This window comes from Macrobrachium nipponense, chromosome 2 (assembly GCF_015104395.2).
Source record: "Macrobrachium nipponense isolate FS-2020 chromosome 2, ASM1510439v2, whole genome shotgun sequence".
Classification (NCBI taxonomy): Eukaryota; Metazoa; Arthropoda; class Malacostraca; order Decapoda; family Palaemonidae; genus Macrobrachium; species Macrobrachium nipponense.
This window is the reverse complement of record NC_087201.1, coordinates 21,487,876-21,500,253: the sequence shown is the minus strand read 5'-3', so window position 1 is coordinate 21,500,253 and position 12,378 is coordinate 21,487,876. Positions and strand designations below refer to the sequence as shown.

The 12,378-nt window shown below is 36.8% G+C and overlaps 1 protein-coding gene across 1 annotated transcript in view; it reads left to right on the top strand.

Annotated features, from left to right (window-relative positions):
- Positions 1–12,378, top strand: part of LOC135220476 (A-kinase anchor protein 9-like) — a 465,336-nt gene that overhangs the window by 118,161 nt on the left and 334,797 nt on the right. The window contains 2 exon segments of the mRNA XM_064257603.1: positions 1,576–1,775; positions 12,074–12,193. Coding sequence (XP_064113673.1) covers positions 1,576–1,775; positions 12,074–12,193 — 320 coding nt within the window.

Sequence of the window (12,378 nt, the reverse complement as noted above, 5' to 3'; positions counted from 1 at the left end):
AAACCAGGAACTCCGGGGCACATACGCTGACGCCGAGAAGGAGCAGAAGAAGCCACAATACCAGGTAAAAACACACACACACACACACTAGAGGAAACGAAACGGGCAATGAACCAGGAAAAGGCCAAGAGAGGTAAACACAACTCTTGCCCAGGCGGTCAAAGAAAAGACTGGCGTAGATGCGTGGTCCTTGACCACTCTTCACCCGATCTATGCATGTGTTGCTAGATAACACAAGATTCCTTGCTTTCATCTGCTTTTTAACCGGATCCAGCTGGGCGCTATAAATTATCCTATTGTTAAGACCGAAGGTTTGTAGCTATGAAAAATACAAATTGCCTTAGAAAATTTGTCATTTTTTTGCTTTTAACTGTTTAAAAGAGGTAGAAAAAGTGGTTAGTAATTATGATAACTTGGGACTGTTATCAGGGGCTGGCATGGTATTTGGGGGAGGATTCATAGGAAGCACTCTTTTTCTCCTACTCTCTTTTGCCTTGGAGTAGGATTTCGAGTTTTGAGAAGGCTGAGGGTACAGTGTACTTAGAGTACCCATCAGTCTTAGTGGATGGGTTGTAATGTTTTTGGAATAGGTGACAGCATTGTATGTTTGTTTTTAATTTGGTACTGCACCCAGGGCAAGGGCACCTTTGTATGCCTTACTAGTAATGAGGCCTCTCCTCCACTGCAAAGCTCAAACTGAAGTAGAAGCAACCCACGGCTCATCCACTACGTCACTACAGGTGAATCGGTTCCTCACCACTTGACGAGTGGGTTGCATACTAGACTCTCAATCTGGTGGCTCGAGTTCGCTTCCTCCAACCACCAACGTGGAATCAGAGGAATTTATTTCTGGTGATTAGAAGTTCATTTCTCAATAAAATGTGGTTTGGATCCCACAATAAGTTGTAGGTCCCATTGCTAAGTAACCAATTGGTTCCTAGCCACAAAACATATCTAATCCTTCAGGCCAGCCCTAGGAAAGCTGTTAATCAGCTCAGTGGTCTGGTAAAACTAAGATATACATAATTTCAAGTACAGGTTAAGTCGAGGTCCAACCAGAAACAGTATTCACTTGCAGTAGCTCTCTTACCAGGTAAGGAAACAAGAAGCATTGCATCAATGCTGACTATATTTTCTGTTTCAAAGTCATTACCACGGTTTAATGTATCCCACCTCCATTCAGTCTGGGATTCAGCTATGTAATTATTGGTAAGTTACTTATATGAAAATTATATTTTCATGATGAAGTTAAGTTTCATAGATGTATGTACATACCAAGTAATTACAGAATTGGAGCCCACCCTCCTCCCCTCTTATGAACATTTGGGCACAAGAGGACATATGGACGCAAACACAATTGAACTAACTGGCTAGTTGTTTCCCTGAGTGCTCCGATAGTGGACGGAGCTTCTCACCTAGACAAGCATTTGAATCGCTACCAAGAATTTTTAAAATAGACTGTTGCATGATTTTGAACCTTAGGTATTTAATTAGTACTTGGTAAGTATTTATGAAATTTCGTTTTATTATGAAAATATTGTTTTATCTGTTAATATTATGTTATTCCTATTGCAGAAGCTGTCAAATGCACATCAGAGTTGATGTCATCTTTGGAAGCAATGTTGGCAGAAGAAATAACATGGGTAAACCAGCAGTACAAAGAATTGTTAACTCAGTACTCTTATGAGCAAGAATTGTGTAGAAAAACCCAAACAAGCAAGTTGAAAGAACTGGAATGTACTTTAACATCATTGCTAGAAAATTCTCCATTGGAAGTAAGCACTATATTTTTCAGTAAGAGTGGAATTTTTTTTCAAATTACATATTTTATTATTATTAATTTTTTTTTATATTGATTGAAAGAATTTGTACGTCAGATTCTAATACTATTTTCTGTCATTTAGGTTATTAAATTTTTTACTGTGGTCTTTCTATACTGTACCTTCTCTGTTCTTCATAGGGGTACCTCCCCTCTGTAACTAGTGTCAAAGGTTTGCTACATTGTTTTTCCAGTCCTCAGCTTTAGTCTTAATTGTGTCTCGTGTTTTATACATTCATTTTGGTTGTCATAATGTCCAAATGTTCTTGACTGCTCTTATTCATACCTTTTAATGTGTAGCTTTTACTTGAGAAGACAAAAAATTTTAATGTTTTGGATGGTCTACATCTGTGATAAACTTAAAAACTTGGGTAGATCTATTTGCTTGCTTACAATGTTTGAACTGAAGAATCATCCATATCGTGTTGGTTTCCTAAATCATTCAGCTTGTGGGTAAAAAAATGAGCTAGTATTAAATATATTTAGCAAAGGACTGGTAATCTAATTGTGTCATCTTGAGGAATATGATAAGTAATTTCCTTTCAGTTTAGATGAGGGTGGCAAAGTAGATTGCCAATGGGGTTTTAGATGCTTTGCTTTGTGCAGATATGTGTTGCAAGGGTCTCTTTGACCCCGTTTAATCCAAAGGAGAGAAATCATAGTTGGTATTGTAACCTAATTTGGCGTCCACTGGCAACTCTGCAGCTTAATTAAGTTATTAGATGTAGGCTAAAAACCAAACTCTGGTTTACAGAATTAGTCTTTATTTCCCCAAAAGAACTAACATACCTCAAATAAATAGTCATCTTGATTAAGAAATAGTCGCCCACTTTCTTATTGTCAAAAACTTCACTCAGTATTTTCCCAAACAAAATTGAAAATTAGAGAATTCATTTTCTGTGGTAACAAACCAAACCCATCTGTGAAAGAAACCACAATTATCAGAAATAAAATAAAAATGAATAGATAAATATCCAATAAAAATACCAGTTCACTTCAGCTCCCTTCAGAGTATCTGTAGAAAAATTAAAGGTTTTTCAACCTCTTTTTCACTATTTACCTTCTTGATGAATCTTCTGTGCGCCTCCTTGCGAACTTTCCTCACTGGTAATCGCTTAAGAGTCTGCAGTCAAATGCCCCCTTTTGGAATATATTACGTTTTCACGTGCCCTGATGGGCGTACGAACACACGCATGCTAGTCTTCTCATGGTTCTAGAACCTTCCGTGAACTCGCCCTATTTGACACACGAACAGACGCACACACAACTGCATTTCTCTGACGCCATGGTCACAGGACAGCAACTGGGTCAAATGTGCGCCCGTGCTGTCGTCACTGAAGTCTGACAGTGTTTTGCTTTTCCGTTCGTTGACCCAAAGAATTTGCTGATATCTTAAAGTTTATCCATAATACTTGCGACTGTGTTACTGCACACTCCAATCTCTTGGTGACAAAGTCTGTTGCACCCTAATTGTAATTATTATTGTTATTTTGTGTGCAGTCAACACTGCTCAGCCACCCCCCGTATGCTCCCCCTGGCGCATACTAGACCGGCCACTGGTACTTAGTTTCTCATAGGTTATTCTGCCACATGATTCAAGGCAACTTAAGTCGCTGGTGTCCTTCTACACTGTTGGCTACATCCCAATTTGATGGCTCCGGCAATGTATATTGTGACCATCATTATTGCCACTGCAACTGTGTAACATTCTGCAATGAAAAAATTGTCCTTTCCATTCTCCTCTAGTGGAGGAACTGTGCTGGTTTCCAGTGTAGACGGAACTTTTACTGACTCATGGTTCCCATGTAGGTGTTCCGTAAACACCCTTGTTGATGAATTCGTCATCTTCCAATGGAGGAACCACAACTGCCTCTTGAATATTCCATGACTCATGGTTCCCAAGTGCTTCCTGCACCTGCCTCATAGAAGTATCGTAGGTCCCTAGTTAGCTCCAGAAATTATCCTGAGATGACTCCACGCGAGCCATCAAAGATTTTCAGTCCCTGTAGTAGTAATCTGTGACCTTGTCGCCCATGGTGAAGGAAGTTGTTTCCCGCTGTCACCACTTTGGAGTTCTCTTAAGTCATCTTGTGTCAGTGTTTCGTCATGAACAAGTTCTAACTGACACCCTGACAAGTCTTATGTACTTTAAATAGAAAATCCTACTTTCACACACATATCTGTCATGAACTAACACACACCGAACCTTATAGTCGGTTACTAAAAACTGAAATTCCTTATTGAAATAAACATGGTTTCTATCCACTGACCCTTTTAAAAATAATGGAAAAAGTTTTATCACTAACTGACAACTCAACAACTAACCCCTTATCTGATAAGTATACCAACAAAACCCTGTAATGTTTCTATAACTAATCTCCTGCAAACATAAAGTTTGAACCTCATTTATGTGTTATGTATCCCAAAATAAATTCTACAACCTCTCTAAAAATAGCACATCACCCCTAAAAACAACCTTTGTAAAAAAATGCTCAAAAATTACCGCCACATCATCTGAAATGTCAGAAAGAAGAAAATCCCTATGAGTATCCAACTCCAAAGGAAAACATCAACAATAGTCTCTCTTCGGACACCTTTCAACATTGTCAGCACCAAACAACCTGTTTATTCCAAAAATCTGCAAATAGCAACATTTCCCTGTCTAACTAACCTCATAAACCCCAAAGTCACCATTAACCTCAAAATAAATCCTCACCAAAACCACAAAACCTCATTAATCCTCACTAATACCACAAAACCTCATTAATCCTCACTAATACCACAAAACCTCATTAATCCTCACTAATACCACAAAACCTCATTAATCCTCTCAAATACCACAAAACCTCGTTAATCCTCAAAAGGAAATCCTCGCTTACCTTTAATCAGCACTAATACCAAAAAATATCCGTCTCCATTATATGACCACCAATATAAAACATCCTGCCTGGGGCTAAATACACTAAACTACCAAAATATAACACCAAAGAAACCTCCTCTGTGGGATATAACCTCAGAAAACCCCTAAACACAAAATACCATCCACAAATCCTCAAAGCAACACTGGTGAATATAACCTCATAAAACCACAAACTGCCAGAAACCATAAAACTGTAAAACCACAATGAACCAGTACCACTGCCAAAAACCATTATACAGGCAGTCCCCAGTTAATGGCAAAGCCCCTGCCAATAACTGGCGACTGCCAGTACCACAATGAACCAGAACAACTGCTAAAAACCATAATACCACAATGAACCACAAAACCACAACCACCACCCCATTGGCTCATAAAACCCCAGATCACCACTAAATATCGGACCTAAATTTCAAATCAATCAATCAGTCAACCACCAAAAATCAAATAGTGCCACAACTTTTATCCTTATTCCCCAGTAACACCATAGTATTCATCATATAACACCAAAGGATATCAACTATTATTACAGTACTCGACAAGATATTGGCGAATTTTGAAGGAGCGGAAAAGTTATGAAGAAATTTTGTCAGTTCATTAGGCAGCTTACAGACTGTAGAGAAAGGGGTGGAGCTTAAAAACTCGACAAGGAGAGACATCTAAGTCACTTGTTTGGAGGTTTATTAACCCTTAAACGCCGAAGCGGTAAAAATCAAAACCTCCCCCGAATGCCGGGGCCGGTTTGGAGTGAGCGAGGAAGTGGAAAAAATAATTTTTTAAAAAAATCACAGCGCGCTTAGTTTTGAAGATTAAGAGTTCATTTTTGGCTCCTTTTTTTTCATTGCCTGAAGTTTAGTATGCAACCATCAGAAATGATAAAAATTATCATTATCATATATAAATAATGCAATATATGATAGCGCAAAAACGAAATTTCATATATAATTGTATTCAAAATGCGCTGTGCGCAAAACGGTTAAAGGTAACAAGTTACTATTTTTTTCGTTGTAATGTAAACTAAATTGCAATCTTTTTGGTATATAACACATTGTAAAACGATAAAAGCAACACGGAGAAAATATTATCACAAAATGATGCATGAATTCGTAATTGCGCGGACGTAAAAATTTTTTTTTTTTTAAATTCACCATAAATCTAAATATTGTTATAGAGACTTCGAATTTGTTTCAAGATGAAGTTAAATGATGGAATATTACGATACTGTAAGAGTTTTAGTTTACAATTGCAGTTTTCGACCATTTCCGACGAGTTAAAAATGACCAAATGTCGAAATTTTTTTATAAATTTTTTTTTTATATGCAATTATTTTGGAAATTAGAAAAGCTACAACCTTCAAATATTTTTCCTTTTATTCTACATGAAATTGCGCACATTTTCATATATAAAACTCTATGAAATGCCTAATATGAAACGGAGCAAATTTTCCGAGAATGCGATGTACGCAATTCGGAGATTTATGGCAGAGAATCCGCAGACGGAGGGAAGGAAAGTTTTTTTCATAAATTCACCATAAATCAAAATATTGTGCTAGAGACTTCTAATTTGTTGCAAAATGAAGGTAAATGATTGAATATTACTAAAATATAAGAGTTTTAGTTTACAATTGCGTTTTTCGACCATTTCGGTAGAGTCAAAGTTGACCGAACGTGGTTTTTTTCATATTTATCGTGATTTATATGCAAATATTTCAAAAAAGAGAAAAGCTACAACCTTCAATTTTTTTTCGTTGTATTCTACATGAAATTGCGCACATTTTCATATATAAAACTTTATGTATTGGCTAATTTAAAATGGTGCAAACATTACCACAATCGCACGTATGATTTTTTCGGAAGAGTTACCGAGCGGACGTAAGGAAAATGTTTTTTTTTTTCATAAATTCACCATAAATCGCAATATTGTGCTAGAGACTTCTAATTTGTTACAAAATGAAGGTAAATGATTGAATATTACTAAAATATAAGAGTTTTAGCTTACAATTGCGTTTTTCGACCATTTTGGTAGTCAAAATTGACCGAAGGTTGAAAATTTGTCACTTATCATTTTTTATATGAAAATATTTCAAAACTGATAAAAGCTACAACCATGGGTTGTTTTTAGTTGTATTGTGCATGAAATTGCGCACATTTCCATATATAAAACTTTATGTAACGGCTAATTTTAAAATGGTGCAAACATTACCACAATTGCATGTATGATTTTTTTCGGAATAGTTACCGCGCGGACGTAAGGAAAAAGTTTGTTCATAAATTCACCATAAATCGAAATATTGTGCTAGAGACTTCCAATTTGTTGCAAAATTAAGGTAAATAGTTGAATATTACTACAATATAAGAGTTTTAGCTTACAATTGCGTTTTTCAACCATTTCGGTAGAGTCAAAGTTGACCGAAGGTTAAAATTTTGGCACTTATTGTTATTTATATGGAAATATTTCAAAACTGATAAAAGCTACAATCATGAGTATTTTATTGTTGTATTCTAAATGAAATTGCGCACATTTTCATATATAATACTTCATGTAACGGCTAATTTAAAATGGTGCAAAAATTATGTCAAAGTGACGAAATAATTTCAGAGATATGTCGCTGATACTTTTTAGTGCGATAAGAAAGAAATTCGCGCTTGCGCGCCTGCGTAACGATTGTAAACAAAACAACGCCTTGATCCGTGAACTCCCAGCATCCCCCAAGGCGCGTGATTCAAAAGTTTTCGGCTGGTAGGCCTATAAGTATTTTTCTGCGAATTTAAAAAAAAACTTTTTTGAGCCGACGTATGGTACGTCCATTCGGCATACGGGGGACATTTTGACTCGACGTTTAATACGTCCATTCAGCATTTAAGGGTTAAGAGAAAGTATATATTTTTTGGTCAGCGCTCCTACTGCAATTTTTGCCTACTATGTGTTACTTTATTGCCTCCTGTGACCTTAATATGGGCCAAGACGGTGATTTGAGTCAACAGATAATAGCAGAGGTATATGCATTGAAGCAATCTGGCCTTAAAACAAAGCAAATATCAGATCGGCTGGGTGTGAGGAGGCTTTCAGTTCAGCGCTGGGTTGCCAGATTTAACAAATGTGGCAACCATGAGATTCCGTCTCATGGTTAACTGTTTTCAGGCATCAATTACTTTCTAATTATTAAAAAGATCTAATAATGGCTTGTGAAAACTTCTACTTTATTCCCCATTTACAACATTTTGAAATTAACCAAGCTTGATACCACAGCAAAGGCTTCCTTATCTACTGTACCCATTAACCTTTCATTGCTACCCTTTGTCTTAAATTTCCTGATATGATAACCTATTGCATGGAATTTCCCTTCAAATTTCTGCATAAGGCAAGCACCAATACCCTCCTGACTGGCATCAGTCACTAGTGTGAAAGGTTTGCTGAAATCCAGAAATTTCAGAAGTACAAGCAGTGTTTCAATGCTAGCAGCTTATCTATTTCTAATTCATTACATGACAGTGTTTTACAGTAAAGTATATCCATATATCCCACCTCCTGTCAATGTGGGAATCAGCTATGTAATTACTGGGTAAGTTGCATAATTAAAAAAAACCTTGTTGTATTATAAAAACATTGTTTTAATTTAAAATTTAGCTCAATACTTGGGCAGCATGATTAAGATCATATTTAGTGTTTTAACTCTAGAAATAAGCATTTATGTATTAACATTTTTATGCTAAAATTCGATTTGCATGACGGGGTCTGGAACCTAACCTGGTGTAAGATTGAGTTATTACTGTACAATGAAATAATGTTTAGGGGATGAAATTTTATACACGAGACATATGTACAATGAAATCATGTTTAGGGCATGAAATTTCAAGGATTATTACAGTGAATGCTTTGTTGGATAATGGCAAAATTCGGATGAGAGCATACCCTCCCTCCCCTTACCTTGTCAATCTCGCATAACTGTAAGCACTCAATATGGTTAATAATCACAGCCATCACACTGTTAACTGAAAACTTTATGCAAAAAGCAATTATCTACCATATTTCTGCATATTTTTAACAAAATACAGGCAGTCCCTGGGTTACGACAGGGGTTCCGTTCTTGAGACGCGTCGTAAGCCGAAAATCATCGTAAGCTGGAACGTCGTCAAAAATCCTAAGAAAACCTTACTTTTAATGCTTTGGGTGCATTCAAAACTATGTAAACTGCATTCTTATTGCATTTTTCATCAAAAAAACCTTTAAATATTGATTATTTTGCATTATTGGTGTCATATTTCATCTGCCAGATCAGCTTTTGTAGGCGTTGTAACTCTGGAGCTTGAGTCGTAACCCTGGAACATGCGTCGTAACCCTGGAAATAATTTCTGATGAATATAATTGAAAAGCGTCGTAACCTTGGAACGTCATAAGCCGAGACCGTCGTAACCCGGGGACTGCCTGTATAACCTTATTCAGATTTTTACCTCATCCGAAAGGACTTTGTCTCTATTGATCTGAATATTAAGAGATTTCTGTAGTAGAAAGCTAGACCAGATACAGTGCCTCCTCAACTTACGGTGGTGGATCCATTCCAGCTCTGGGCTGTAATATGATTTCTGCTGTAAGTTGGTTTTTCATCATTAACAGTGCTCACGGTGTCGTAACTCAATGTTGCACCAAGTTACAGGCTGTAAGTACTGTTAACTTGATGCCCAATGGTGCTTACAACGCTGTTAACAGCACTGAAAAAGCGCCATAAGATAGAATCAGCGTAAGTTGGTGGCGCCTTAATTTGAGGACGCACTGTAGTCCAAAAATTTTCCTTATCTACTTGTTTGAGGACATGAACCTTGCCACTATCTCATTGATAATATACAGCCTAAGGCTGTGCTGTCAGAGGCTTTGTAGTGTTTTGTAGACTCCAAGACTAGTCTTTAGCTCCACCTTCTTGTCCTTTACACTGAAAACCCTTGCTCCTGTAAGGGTTCCTATTCCTTTGTCTCTGACTAAGGTTCTTCAGCTCCGGTTTCCTCTCTGATTCAGTGGTCCCTAGATGACCACAACCTTTATGCTCCATGGGGCAGGTCTTGGCATCAGAAGCCAGACTCACAAACTGCTCTCTCAGATGGACAACACTTCATCACTCACACTTCTACCTGTAGTTTGCTATTGTCCCTAGGACCATCATTCATGGCAAAGAATGATTACTTGCTGAAGAGGAAATTGCTCATTCTTCTGCAAGATATCAGTATCACAGATAAAACATTTTGCCCAGTAGGTCACTTCAGATACCCAGATGTCACAGTTACCTTTCTAGATGTTCCTATTTTACGTTTGCTTTACCACTAATTTTCCTGGTGAAGCTGTTACCCAGCATCCCACCCTGACATATTTAAGTAAGTTAGTATTCATATATTTAGTTATATATAATATTATATATAAATATATATATATATTATATAAATATATATATATCATATATATATATATATTATATATAATATATATAATATATATATATACATATTAAAGTTATTTTCTCATTCTGATTCCAAACAGGAACCCTGAATAAAAGTAGGTTGGTAGTCACTCGTAACTTTACTACTGTGAACCTTTGTTTTTGTCAAGGCTGTTTGGATTTCTTAACCCCCACAGCTCGTGTATCATATATATACGATCACATATATCTTTGGAGCAGTGGACTGGTATCGTAGATAGTATACGATCAAGATTTTGTGCTATACAGTTTGAACGAATTTTGGGGGGAAAATGTTCCTAGTTCCTTATATCACTTTTGGCAACTCTTCAGATTGTTTTTGGCAAAGAATGAGGACTTGTGGAATAAGAAATTGCTCATTCTTCTGCAAGATATCAGTATCACAGATAAAACAATTTGCCTAGTAGGTCACTTCAGATACCCAGACGTCACGGTTACCTTTCTAGATGGTTCTTTTTCATATTTGCTCTATGACTAATTTTCATGGCGGAGCTGTTACCCAGCATCCCACCCTGACATATTTAAGTAAGTACCCAAGAGCCATATATTTAGTATATGTATATACTAGGTTTTTTTCTCATCCTAATTCCAAATAGGAATCCTGAATAAAAGAAGGTAGGTAATCACTTGTGACTTTACTGTGAACCTTTGTTTTTGTCAAGGCTGTTTGGATTTCTTAATCCCCACAGCTCAGGTATCAAATATATACCATCACATATATCTTTGAGGCAGTAGACGGGTATTGTAGATATACAATTAAGATTTGGCGCCGTACAGTTTGAACAAATTTTGGGGGGGAAAATGTTCCTAGTTCCATACTATATCACTATTGGCAACTCTTCAGATCACCCTATAAGAGTGTGAGTGAGCTGAGGAGCCTTCACTCTTGCTCAAGGTAGTAAGGGGGAATGCTGTCAATTTTCCATCCAAGGATTTTTGTAATATTTTACAATAAACATGCTAGGAATTTGTTCCTGGATTTATTTCCTATCTTCTATGATATTTTTTGAGCTGTAATTTGAACTAGACAAAAAAAACACATTAGAAAGAATGCTTCTAACTTTGTAAAATTAGCATATTTTTCGCGAATGTCATAGGAAAAAAAGAGGTAAGTGAATATTTTCCACCCCTTGCAGACAACTTTGTAGAATTGTTTTCTTATACCATGTGAATATACATATCTTTCTCTTTCCATGGATGAGTTTTTTCTTTTCTTTTAAATTGGCCATCCTTAAATTTAGCCTGGTCATGGGTTTATGCATTATCATACATTAGCCCGGACTGTGAAGGTTAATCAGGGAGCTAGGTCATTTTGTCTACTGTCAGTTTCTTTAATGTTCCTTTGAGAACAAACCTACCTGCTTTCCCTGGTGAGAAGACTTGTAAATTTGTGGTGGGTATATTTCCTTCCACAGACCTGGTGAGTAGTGATGAGCATGCCAGCTTGCACACTGTTGCCACATTGAGTGAGGAGGTGAATGGCAAGAGTGGTAATTCCTGTAGGTGGGAGGAAAAAAAATCTTCCTGCCTTACATCTATTCATACTTTGTCTCTACTGTCAACAGGCATTTTTGGCCAAGATCAGTTATGCAAGAATCTTTTATATACTTTGGTCTGTCTTATGGAGCCTCTGGTAGGACCCTAAAGATAACTCTGAGGGCTGACAACAGCTACCTAAAATAAGTTTTCCTATATGAAAACCTGTTTTAAGCTCCTTCATGAGAACTACTGTGCTAACCTCATTTATCCTGAATATCCTGGTATCCATAACCCCTGTCATAGGGTTTGTGGATAACATGGCTCTTAAGCCTAAGTTTTACCTTAATGTTGATTTCAGTTGGATTTGGTAATAAGTTTTATCTTTTAATTTCAGGTTGAACTGGCAAAACTGTCCTCTTCTCATAAAACAGAACTTGAGAAACTAAAGGAAGAACACCACGCAGAAGTGAGACATCTTGAGAATCAGATAGCCCTCCAGGATAATGAGATGTTGGTGAGCACATTTGATGAGGTAAACTATTTTGTAGGGGTTAGTTGCAGGATGTATAACAATAGTGAATATTTTTATGTGGGTTGCATCAAAATGTAGAGATTTGAGGAGCAGTAGAACATTATGAAGGTTGTTTACTTGTTAGGAAAGACAGATTTTCCATACTTTAGAAATTACAGAATACATAC